This window comes from Aythya ferina, assembly GCF_964211825.1.
Source record: "Aythya ferina genome assembly, chromosome: 3".
In the NCBI taxonomy this organism is placed as follows: domain Eukaryota; kingdom Metazoa; phylum Chordata; class Aves; order Anseriformes; family Anatidae; genus Aythya; species Aythya ferina.
In genome coordinates, this window is record NC_140298.1 from 4,504,137 (window position 1) to 4,517,370 (window position 13,234).

General features: G+C 35.4%; 1 protein-coding gene across 10 annotated transcripts in view; it reads right to left on the bottom strand.

Moving 5' to 3' along the window:
• Positions 1–13,234, bottom strand: part of USP34 (ubiquitin specific peptidase 34) — a 135,208-nt gene that overhangs the window by 33,044 nt on the left and 88,930 nt on the right. For all 10 annotated transcript variants that reach the window (XR_014691187.1, XR_014691188.1, XM_084513739.1 and 7 more), the window contains 11 exons: positions 9,275–9,438; positions 8,132–8,197; positions 6,831–6,977; positions 6,686–6,742; positions 6,512–6,589; positions 5,680–5,774; positions 4,499–4,671; positions 3,754–3,907; positions 2,320–2,398; positions 1,420–1,473; positions 1,229–1,324 (listed from right to left, as the gene is read on the bottom strand). Coding sequence is in view for 8 of the 10 variants with exons in the window: in XM_084513739.1 (XP_084369865.1) it covers positions 1,229–1,324; positions 1,420–1,473; positions 2,320–2,398; positions 3,754–3,907; positions 4,499–4,671; positions 5,680–5,774; positions 6,512–6,589; positions 6,686–6,742; positions 6,831–6,977; positions 8,132–8,197; positions 9,275–9,438 (1,163 nt within the window). In the remaining 2 variants the exon portion in view is untranslated. The remainder of the gene's footprint in view (positions 1–1,228; positions 1,325–1,419; positions 1,474–2,319; positions 2,399–3,753; positions 3,908–4,498; positions 4,672–5,679; positions 5,775–6,511; positions 6,590–6,685; positions 6,743–6,830; positions 6,978–8,131; positions 8,198–9,274; positions 9,439–13,234) is intronic.

Genomic DNA, 13,234 nt, shown 5'->3' on the forward strand with positions numbered 1-13,234 from the left:
CTGAGCACACTGCTGGCTCATATTCAGCCGACTGTCCACCATCACTCCCAGGTCCTTCTCTGCCTGGCAGCTTTCGAACCATTCCTCTCCCAGCCTGTAGCTCTGCTTGGGGTTATTGCGCCCCAGGTGCAGGACCCGGCACTTGGCCTTGTTAAACTTCATGCAGTTGACCTCAGCCCATCGGTCCAGCCTATCCAGATCCTCCTGCAGAGCTTTCCTACCCTCAAGCAGATCGACACACGCACCTAACTTGGTGTCATCTGCGAACTTACTGAGGGTGCACTCGATGCCCTCGTCCAGATCATCGATGAAGATATTAAAGAGGACCGGCCCCAGCACCGAGCCCTGGGGGACGCCACTAGTGACTGGCCTCCAACTGGACTTGGCTCCATTCACCACGACTCTTTGGGCCCGGCTATCCAGCCAGTTTCTAACCCAACGAAGCGTGCGCCAGTCCAAGCCAAGAGCAGCCAGTTTCTTGAGATCCCTAGTATAATGCTCTGCTCCTCTACATTGTCTTTTCCAGTTCCTCAGACCATACAAGGATAAACGGTATCTTTATATTAATAACCAGGTATCCTCAGTCAGAGCAGTCAACACTGGGGAGAACAAGTGGTCTTTTTTTTTTTTTTTTTTCTCTCGTTAGTGGCTTTTATTTTTCCTCCTACTCCTTTTACTCATATTCAGGCTATTCTCTCCATGACTACGTGGAGGAAGGGAACCTCTTTTGACTGATGCTTCCTTGTAATAAGCACAGTTTAACTATATTTCGCAACCCACTAGGAGAAGTGCAAAGAAGCAGCTGGAGTTACTCTTAGTGTATAGTATACTATACTAACTTACATCCCTCCTGAAAGCACTAAGTTGCTGAGGAACTGAAGGATAAAAAGGATGACAGTTAATGAGAACACTTCCTGTACTACTGCAACTATTAAGAAAATGTTGCTAAGTGCTCATAAAAATAAAAACAAACGATCTACCATTTTTTACAAATATGAAGCTATTTAGATATGTGAACTAAAAATCACAGGACAGAATGAGAAAGTGTCTGAAATTTATGTACTATGGAGATTTTAAATTACTTTCTATCAACAACATTCTTCTCAATTAAAGGATTATCATCCTACTCATTCAAATTATACTTGTTTTCCTGTGTTTACTCAGATTCCTGATTTGTTTAGGATTTCCTACAGTATTTTAAGATGTGTTAAAACAAATCAACTTGTACCTCCAGCAATTCTGATGAAACATCAAATTTGTAGTCTTTGCCATTTTCCTCCTCTGGTTCCATCCGTTTATAAAACAGCATGTAAGCACTGTGTGTCTTGAAGAAAAAAACATCTGTATAATTTTTGCTTTGAGAGATAAATTATCAAAGTAGAAATGTCATCATATAGGAAGTGTTTAGAAGAGAAATACCTTTTCAAAGGAGAAGTCCATAAATTTATCAGTAACGGAATCATATGTTTTTGTCTGTCAAGAAGAAAGTAACACCATTAATTGTGACCTTTTTAAATGATTTTTTAAAAATGATTTACTGACAATTTGATGTAAACGTGCATGTGAACTATTTCAAGTTAGTTGCAGAGAGATTGCTGACAATTTCTTTCTTGTTCAAAATAGTCTTTTTCTTCTTCTATGGTCACCTATTCTGATTTTTCAGAATTGCTATGGCATATCTTGACCTTCTCACACAAGTTCCTGTCTCATCTATCTCACTGATACCTCTTCCTTTTTGGCGCCTAAGTATATGTAATCTGTTTAACAAACCAAAGTTTGTTGTTTTTTTTTTTTTTATTTTATTTTATTTCAGCATTTTGCCTTTATACTTCACTATAGACTACACTAATTCATTTTGATTCATTAATAGTACTTATGCTATGCTTCTGACACCTATCTTTCAAAACCACATATAAACATTTGGATTCATATGCACAAATTCAGTAATACAATAGTCAGTATGGAAGGAATTACGACCCTTCTTTGTTGGATCAACTTCTGTCCTACAGATAACGTACAAAAACTAGGCAGCTTGAATCACCAGCCTGCAAGCACTCTGCTGTCTTTCTTCCCCTAAGGAGTGGGGGACTCTTCAAGCAGATCAGTAGTGGAAGAATGACTGATCTAAATAAGATAAAGTATCACTTGCACGACAAAGATGTCAAAAGTTTAATAAGAGTCATCTAAAACTTGCATATGTTTCTCATACATTCACAACAGATGGAAAACCAAAGGTGAACACTTTGGAATTGTTCACGAAAGTCTTCAAAACAGATATTCGAATGGTGGAACATGACAAAAACAAGAGTCATCACTTACAGTCATTTCTCCACCAAAACATTCTGAAGCAAGCTGGGCAGAATCAAATGGTTTAACTTCAGCATCATTGAAAAGATACCTGTAAAAGAGTAAGCTTTTAAAAGAACTGTTGTTTGTCTCTCACGGCAAACAAATGTTTAACAAGCATTTAAAATTGTTCTTCAGATTAAGTATTTATCTTAATTCCTATTGCTTTGTTTGAACCACAGCAAACTCAAAAGTGATCCTAAAAGTCACTTTCTTTCAGTAAAATCAAGAAATCGGCATTTTAACAACATATTATCTTTTTATTCAAGGAACATTATTTTCCCCATTTTTCTAATATGACTGTGGTAGAGATTAAGTTCTAATGCAGCCAAGAAGATTTGCCTCTTGCTTTTCAATCTGTGTGAAGTGGTAATCAAAATTAAAAAGAGGAGATCCATCCCATGTATCAGTAGAACTCAACTGGAATGGTGCAAAGGAACACTGTACACTGTTAAAGATTCCCTTCGGACCAGTGATTAGCCTACTGGCTGAAAATGCTTCAAAAATGTTCCAGGCAGATATTACAGAGAACAAAAGAAGAAATCTTATCTCCTATGCATGGCTTCAGCAGAGAATCTGAGATATGAAACTAGATACGAATGGGAGAGAGAGTTCTCTGCTCTGTTTCATCACCTGGGAAGACCATCCTCCTTCCCATGCCTGTGTCTCATCCCTTTCTCAGGCTACTTCTCCCCATTTTTTCTCCCTCCTCACAACCACTGTCTGTCCAATGTATGCAAAAGTTCCCAAATTAGAAGCGCGATGTTGTAGGTTAAAAAAAAAAAAAAAAAAAAAAAAAAGGGTGGTGGTGATGTAAGGGTGGCTTAGAAAGCAAGACAGATCACTAGCTGGATAAAATTAAAATGTGAATACAATTCACTATATAAAAAGTACAGTAAGAACAGATCTTGATAACCTACGTATTGTAACAGCTTATCTGGCACACAGGATGCATTGAGTTTAAAGGGAAGAAGTCAAATTGTTGTTTGAAACAACTGAAAATGGAGAAAATGAAAAGGATCGAAATCCACAATCATTAATGCTGCTGTATGCTTGTCAAAGGTAACCTGATTTTATGATGAAGGATGATCTATTTAATCTTACTGTTCATATATACTGAAATATGAAATATAATAGCATTTGATATTCATGCCAAGAATCAAGTATTTGCTGCACTGTAAGGTGAGCCTGGTACTCTCCTGATGCCTGAGTCCAAGGCTCTCCACAATTATTACCGCTACAGCAGACAAGAACAGATGTATAAATTGATACACGCATACCTAGCAAATGCCAAAATCTTGTGCTCTTGAGAACCTACAGCACATAGCTTCTATGTTATTGACAAAGTCAACAGTTTTTAGTTACTTAAAGATATAAAATGATACAATTTTGCTTTGTATAACTCACCATTTGTTGTTTTTGTAAGCATGGGGATTGACTATATCTCTGATAAAGCTGTAGTAATGTCCACCATCTGCAGTTCCTGTATGAACCGTTACACCTATCAGATCATACTCGTAACTCTCGGTTTCTTTCAAATATTCACCATCTTCCTTAAAACCTTAAGTAATTTAATACAGTATTTAGTTATTTCATAAACACATGAGTTTCAACATTAGTATGTCTCACACACACATTACCTAAAGTTACGCTTAAAACATTTTCTATTTTTTCTTTTCATCGGTGCACAATGAGAGCCAGAAAGTCCATACTCAGAACAAAGGGCACAGAAATCCCAACTCTTGTAAAACAGCTTAAGTTTTTTCCAAAGCATCTCTACTGAAGAGATCAGAACTAATAACTAAGTTAGCACATCTTATTTATGATGGCAGTCAGTCAGCCCTTTTCCGTTTCAAGTATTACTCAGCAAAATCAAAATAGGCTAGTAACAAGCTGTATACAACTATTAGTTATCTCCCATATTTTAAAAACAAGTTTAAGAATAATTCAAACTGAACTGCAAGGGAAAACAAAAATAATTAGCCAATTTTCTTGTATTACAGAAAATACGTGAAATTGGAAATATAAGTCAATTAAAAGTGATTTTATTTTCTTTTAAAAAATCACTACTTGTTTGCATACATAACATATACAGAAAATGGTACAAACACGGAAGAGAAAACCCCTTTGCAATTCATTCTATGAGGCATACCTTCTTTTCTGTCATTTTTTCCCATGAGGAAATCTTCAGTGTAAGGTGTCATATCCAAACGCAGAGGGAATGAAAAATGAGTATTGACCTTCTCCTTCATCATGGTTACCATATTGAAAGTATATCTCATTGTGTTGAAGCTTAAGATACGAGGTAGTTTCTTAAAACATGCCCTGAAGAATTAAAAATAGTTGTGATTTATTAAGAGCCTAGTTGGTTAAATTGTGTTTCCACAACAATTTTCAACACATTTATTCAAATATAAAATTGGAAACCTGTTACAAAGTCACATAAAAATAAAATTCAGCAATCTAAATGTCTTAGAGTATGGTAGTGTAACCAGCAGCAGAAAGGTCAGGTTTAGCCGACTGAACAATTCCGTTTATCATATCACTATGCCTTGGAGGAGAGACCAAATTTGCTTGTCATGAGTGACAGCTTCCTAAAATGATACAGTAATATGAGTCATGAAGGAATTTACCAATGCAAATCCCCTCATTAGATGGAGTTGTTATCCTGTAACTGACAAGTTTCAATGTAGAACATATCTTGTATTATATCTCATAAACTTCACATTAATTATTTTAACAGACTACTTTCACCCATGCTATTTATAACAGCTATAAGAACAACTGCAAGGTTTTTCATCTCTTAAGAATTATGTTAGTTACAATAAAGAGACGATGCAAAATTTTAATTTATCTTTATATTTATTAGTAGACTTTTTAAAATAAGGAAACAATTACAGAACTACCAATTTTAGACTAAGAAATTCAGGGCTATGCATGAAACCTTAGCAATTATCCTGCATAATAAATAATAAAAATTCTGAACAAACTCTGAAAGAATTTGCTCTTTCAAAAACTGGAAAAGTAATAGATTTCAAAAGTTACTGATTTCTAATTTTTTTTTTGTTTATATAAAAAAGGTCTTGAACACGTTGCTGTCTAGGTGATCTTTCCCTAAGATATTTTATAGTCTTTGTTTTGGAAATTCGATTATTTAGCTATATGGTCATTTGTATAGGGATCACATCCTCATAGGCCTTCACATTAGTGAACTGAATGAAACCATGGTCCTGTTTCATTTAAAGAATTACTCTAATTCAAATAGTGATTTCAGTAATTTACAAAAAACAAAACAACAAAAAAATAGGAATGCTTAATTCCTCTTAATCATACCTTTTTTCAGCCCGCACTTTCTTCCCACAATGCGAACATGTATACATGTTATCACCTTCCAAGGTATCTTTAATAGTTACTTCATCAAGAGATTCCTACATATCACAAACAATACAGAAGGAGCTTACGTTTATGTAAGATATTTAAATCTTGTGCTTACATAGCCTGCTTTACAAGACCCTCTCTCTAAGTCTTACAGCACGTTTAATCAACATACCTATCTGTAAGCTTTGAAACTAAGGTGGTCAAAACTACCAGAAAATTTGCAGAAAGAGCATGCAATTGAACTACGAAAAGAGTTTGAGATCGGGTTCTAGAAACTGGTCTTTCTGTAACAAACACAAATTTCAGGAACCAATTCAGAGAAATGGTACCCAATATTCTGAGCTGTCCTAAAGAATTTATGTGCTCTAAATCCAAATTCCACATGTGAGGATTAGTATTTTTTTAAAAAGATAACCTAAAATTATTTTATAGAAGTTTTAAATTAACTTAGTAATACATGTATGTATATAAATCTTTTGACATTTACAAATCTCATATAAAACATGACCATTTTTTAAACACAGAAGGGACTAAATAATGATTACTGTCTATAACTTTTTAGTCAATTCCACAAGTATTGCATGTTGCTATAGAAAACACGTTGCATAGAAAACACAGACCAGTTCAACCAAATTACCTATTAATATCATCATAGAAATACACCAAAACTAGAGTACAGATACAAAAAGCATCAGCATATACAATAGTGTACAGTATAGTCTCTTATGTAAAAGACTTATTTCTTTTACAGTTGTGATCTGATCTACCCCAGTCTGGCAGTACTTACATAAATATTCTTCATATCTGCCACCTGGCACCTTACTGTATAGAACTCTTCAGCAGTCTGACTTACATGCTCACAGTCCTGAATCACAGCAATGAAAGAGAAAAGCAATTAACTAACTGTTTTGAGAGGTTAAAAAGTATCTTAAAAAGATAAGGATAAGGAAAGAATACTTACCAAAGAAACAACATTGTTTGTAATAACACCTCCGAACAAACTTTTCACTGTATTTTTCTGCGAATGAATTAATAAATTCTGTCAAGGATATTCGAGCAAATCCGTAACTTTTCAAGCTCCCTTTTGCTCCCTCTCAGTAACTCACCAGTTCAGGAGACATTTCTTCTATTTTTGTTATCAGGTCAGTGAAGAATTCAGTCATATCTTTCTGCTCTCCGGTGTTCAGTGGCTGCTTATCCATGGTATAGGTTTTACAGAAAGGCCTTGGATTGTATGCCTTACATTCACTTTCCTTTAGGTAAAAATAAATAGATAAATGAATAAAAAATAAGCAAAACAAATCAACCACAAATCCTTGTACTTTTAAGTTACACAGATATACAGAACATAGCTATATAAAGGTCTATTTAAAAATACACATACAGTATCTCCACGTGCCTTTCAGGCAACGAAGTTGTGTAAGGGCCTTAATGATGAATGATGAAATGTGAAGCAATTTTTAACCATCATTATTACAATACTCATTATAAAACATTATTAGCAAAAAAAAAAATAATTCTTAATGAAAGGAACCAGTATTAAAAGAACTTGGCTGAAGATGCGACACATCCAGTTTTTGCCAGCTTTTGCATATACGTTCAGATACAAAATACGGTATGACAAACAGCAGTTTGTCCTTATGTATTTCTAAACAGTAATGACGTGGGTCTTGACAAGTGCTTAATTCTCATTCAGACTTCTCTATTGTATAAAATGACGCTGTCTAGTTCTCCATTGCAGGTGTTCAGTCTGAGAAAGGAACTTGCGTTATACTGCATTTCTTTAGAATACATCACCCATTCCAATGCTAACACTGGAGATGCAGAACATACTTACAGCAAAGGGAATTTTGTCCTTCTAAGCAATGATATACATACTATTTGCTTTTAACAATATGTGACAAGACACTGTTAATGTTATCTGGTTTGGAATTAAGTAATTCTTAAAGGTTTTAATAATAATAGATCTTCATATTATTTTATATTCCTTTGTGGGTTTTTTCTTACATAAATGCCTAGATTTATTTTTCCTATGATTTATGTCAGGCACCACATGCTTAAATTCCTTTTCTCTATTTGTCTTCAAAGTGGTTATGATTTTCTTTGACAAAAGCTGGTGCCAAGAACAAAAACACTCAGCTCTCCACAGTTTTCTTTTTAATTTCCTATATTATACTAAAAATCATACAGTATCCTGAGTCAGAAGGGACCCAACAAGGATCATCACTTTTTCAGAAATATTTCACATTTATAACATCATTGAACTGTCTTGAACAACGTCAAGAATCACATACAGAATGGTATCTACATTTTTCTTGTATTTTGTTCCCCCCCACCACCACCCCCTTTTTAAAAGAAAAATAGGGCACATTATAAAACATCCTCATTCACACCAACCAGCACCTACCATTAAGTATGTAAACATTTTCTGGAGTTCTAGTAGAGTGGTCTTGTGTTTCATATCTTCTGAATACTAGAAGAAATTCATTTAAAAAAAAATAAAAATTAACCTTTATAACTTTCCAAAAGCAGAGCCTCAGAAGATGAAGTAATCATTTTTTAAAATAAAATAATAATAATAATTATTATAAAAATCCACCTTTATTATGGACAATTAAGAAAAATAATTGCATAGTTGAATACACAGCACGCTCACTATTTTGCATGTATACATAGCACTTCCTGCTCATTTTTTGGCCTGACACTAAACCTGTGGCAAAAGGTGACTCTATTTTCTAAAAATGTGCAGCAGCTAGGAACTTTGGGGAAGTATCAGAAAAGACTGTACTAATTTTGGAATACTTTTTTCTATTTAATAGACATGGTGGGAGTTCTGATCAATCCTCTACACAGTGTATTTCACTTGTAGACCAGCAGCTTCCTTTTTTATTTTTTATTTTTATTCCTGATTTGCATATTCTATTTGAAATTAAGTGACAATAAAAAACAGTGAGGTCACTGCCAGTCAGGGTGTTTCACGTTATATGCACACTACTGATATCAAGGACCAAAATGAAGCTTTCTCTGTTACAATAAATAGTTAGAATTAATAATATTAATATTTCTGAAAGACACCCAGTGAATAATTTACAAGACTTGCAATACTTCCAGTAACATGCTCAAGGGCTTTATAAACATTCAAGAAGGATGGCATTTACTCTAATGAAATGACAGATTAGGAGATAAGAAACAACAAACAAGTCATATAAAAACAAACCTGAATCAATCTATTTGACAGCAACAGAAATATGAGTTTGAGAACATGCTGTTATAATGCCACCTTAAGAACATACTGCATTACAAATATGTATTTTTAAAAATCACTTTAGACATCAGCAGAAGAATTTAACCAAACACAGAGCAAACTGAAGTCCTGAAGAAATATTCTTTACACAGAAACAAGTCCTAAAAGTAAATCCATATTTTATTAACCTTTTCATTGGAAAAATGAATTTAAACTTTTTATTTTTAATTACACTTATTATTTTTTTAAACGAAATATAAACTTTTACAAAATAACAAATAAAGAATGTAAGATTGCAAACCATACCTTTGCAGTAAAGATTGCTTGTCTGGCCTCTGGTATCATATAGAGCTGCTGAATAGTGGATGCCAAGTAACAAGTTGCTCCAAGATTAGTCAGACCCACAAACCTACATTCAGCTCGAACATCATCATGGGGCCAATAATCCCACTTGTAAGGTGCATGGGAAGCTGGAAGAAGTACGTAAGCACATATGCACAAAAAATCAATTCCAATAATAACTTCCAAAGACATAAATGAATTTCAAAGCTTTATGCCTACATTAATGAAATACATCTTGTTTCTGCATTCTGTATTTTCAAACATGAGCCGGACTGTACCTGCTCTTTAAGAAAATGCATTATGAGTACATCAAGAAAGCATTTTTAGTATCTGGATACATAAGCCAGCCTTTCTAGATGCCTCTACAAAGGTGAAACAGACCCCTGAGAAAGTGAGAGGTGGTACCCTGAAACGCAGTTCCATGCATTTCATCTCCAATCTCTGCATAACAAAGTGTGGCAGCACACGCTACTTTGGATTGCAATGATTTGGTACTTTTACATGAGTATGCTGTGCTCTCACGTGCATTATTTGTGGCAAGTGGCAGCTCCTGCAGTTGATCTAGGGGTAGTATCACATGAAGTAATGGTCTTCTGGCCTCTTCATTAAAACTGAACATCAAGAGCATCCACATTTTCTAAATAGTGGTTGCTACACATTTTTAATAAATAAAGTTATTTTCATAATATTTTAACCTGAAATGCATTTAAAAAAAATTACTCTTGTTCTGTAGCAACTTCATGGCAACCCTGTTATCTACATTATTATCTAGAATTCTGTCTTCTGACCACTGCCAGCTAACAGGTGATGTGAAAAGTGATGCACAGGTTTCAAAAAGTAGGCTTTCTGCTGAACTGAGTTTTCTTAAGAGACTACTCATTCTATGGAGTCGGAATTAGATGATCTTTAAGGCCCCTTCCAGCCCAAACCATTCTAAATCTTTCTTCTTCTAGCCTGACTTCCTTCCCTCATCTTTCATTCAATTCTCTTTATGTCCACCTTATTTTCCCATTAAATGCATTGTGTTATGCATGTTAATAAGTGCTACTGTTACACAATTGTGCAAAAGCTTTAATTAAAATGGAACCAAAGCTCTTTAGTGAACTCCATAGTGAACGCTCCTTCCCCCACAACACTAGCACTGACTAAATCAGGAGCAGTGACAACATACTGATAACTGGTAATGTACAACACTTACAGGCTCCCAAATGTACCCCAGTCATTCCCCCAGCACACAAAATCACTTGCCATTTCCCCTACCCATTCCCATGCACTGCTGTGTCACACTGAAAGAAAGCAACGCAGAGTCTCTGCACCCAGAGATTTAAGTTAGGGAACCTTCTTTTCACATAGCAAAACACACATTTGCTATCAAAGCTAACCCCACATGAAGCAAGACTTTCATTTTTAGCAGCTGGTTTCAGAATGGTATCTGCTATAATGGACGCCATGCTAGCAAAAGATCTTTTTGACCAATACCAAAGACAGATAGATGCTTATCAGAGATAAGAGTGCTTGGCCATACATAAGCATTAATAAACTTGGGAACAGCTTTTACAGGAGGTAAAGGAATGTTTGTTATTGCACTTGAAAGCCAAAGAAATCTGTAATCTGTAAGAAAAATAGGAGAAGCAAGAAGTAAATTGCCTAAAGAATCAGACTGAAAAGACATTTTCTTTTCCTTTAAGTTTTCTTTTCCTCTCAATTTTACACCAGACGTAACAATCTATTTCATAAACAGCATGGCAGTAGACAAGTTAAGCAAGTCTGACAGACTCTTCTCTGTAAGCCTTGCTCTGAAATGGCTGCCAAGAAATGGGAAGAATGGGAAAGTTCTCACCTGCCACTCAAGAAGATGGTATCCAGACTACACAAACCACTTTTAAGTGATTCGTACTGCTTCTAGACACTGACAGACTTTCCTTTCTGTATCTCACACAGGAGAATAGAATCGGAAAATAATTATTTGACCTGCTGAAGTAACTAGATGACACAGGCACTAAATCAGAGAGATGCTAATCTAGCATACAAAGATATTCACTGCTGCCTGTCTTCCTTGGTATGCAAGAGGTTTGACACAAAAACTTACAATAACTTAGTTATTCATTCCCAAGGATGTCATTCTCCAAAAATGTAGAACGACCTACAAGTAATTCAGCACCTCTGTTCAGATATGTAGAGAAAAGGGGGGGAAAAAAAGAGTAGTCAAGGTGTGATATTTTCATTTTTTTATTTTTTTTTTACAATCCACGAAAGCTATGTGGGCTCAAGATTCAAATTTTAAAGCCTTAATTACTTTGTCAAAGATTAAAGGTTTATTAAGTATTCTTCTAAATTCATACTACCTGCTGTAATTTCAAGGAACTATCTGGCATCCTCTAAACAGATCCTCAGATGCCAGACCCACAGGATGTTCTGTTGCACAACAAGTAATTATTGTAATCTTCATTTTGGCATTGGCATCAAAACTACCATTAGCCCTGCAGCTTCAAGTAGGGAAGGAAAGAGTTTTAATTCTCGTGTTTTAACAAATCTCAGTAGCATGACCTAACGTTACCTGGTTAAATTGGCCTGACCAGCCACTTGAAACAAAGCTCTTCTCAATGTTTAAACTCCCAGCAGAAGTCATTAGCGTGGTAGAAGAACACAAAATTCCTTCACCTAACTAAAATCCTTAAACTGCAGCATCTGCATTCACCCTTCCTGATGGAAAGACTCAACACCTATTGCTTTGTTCATGGCTCATCAAGTATTAATTACAGAGAAATCAGACAACTTCTTTATACTTCACGAGAATAGCTGGAGTATCTTCCTCCCACTTATATATGACAGAGGGCTTTCAAAAATTCTACAATAGTTTTCTCAGGAGGATCCTATTTTCTCTGTACTGGGACTTTTAAGCAACTACCTTCATTGTGATAATAAATGCTTTCCTTTTTCCATATGGATCTTAACTAGAAAGTTAAATTTGGCCTCATTTATGTCTTATCTTCATTACTCATCTCTGTCATTACAGAAAACTGCCTTTTCTCAGGAAGAAATGTGGAACTTGTAACCAAAGTTGCAGCAGTCACATTCTACTTTAAGTAAAATTAATTTATCTCCCCTCAATGACTGTGCATTTTTCTCTATTCCACCTTCTGATAATGCTTCTGCTCCAAACATAACGTCAGATATTATCTTAACGAATTTCCCAGCAAGGCAGCTGGTCTTTTTTCCCCTCCCTTGAACCGAATGTTTTTATTATTTTTGGCCTTTAAAGAAAGCAAAACCCCAAAACCCTACAAGAAATTTTATGAATAATTAAGGGTATCTAAATCCCATCTCCAAAAGATCAAAGTCCGCATTTAGTGTAAACCCTCCCTGTTGAGAAAAGCAAAAAAAGTCAGCTGACATCAGCTTCTTAGCAGTTAATTTCCTGAAAATTGCTGAAAATCCATGAAGACACTGCATTGTTTCCTTTAGGAGTGCTGGTTTAGGAGGGACATCATTTCATTGAATTATAGACTATTTCCTTCCCATTTTATACAGCTAAGTTTCTTCCTCCACCTGCTTTCAATCAATTTATGTATTCTAACCTTTTTTTTTTTTTTTTTTTTTTTTTTTTTTTTTAAATCGTGGACATGGTCTTACAGGACAACTCACTTCTGCTGAGGACAAGGACATTGCTGGTAGAACATTACATCCCTTCTGGTCAATACTTGCATGCCAGGTGGCAATGTAAGCCAGCATCTTATCTAGAAAGATATGTAAGCCACTAACGGTAGTGGCTAAGATGTTCTTCCTCACTCAAAGAACCGGACCGGCATACTAAAGAGAAGACATCAGATCTTCACAAAGAGAAGCCAAAAAGTTAAAGGCAAAAAGGTTGGTGACCTACTACGGCACTTAGATGTGCACAAGTCGATGGGGCCAGATGGGATC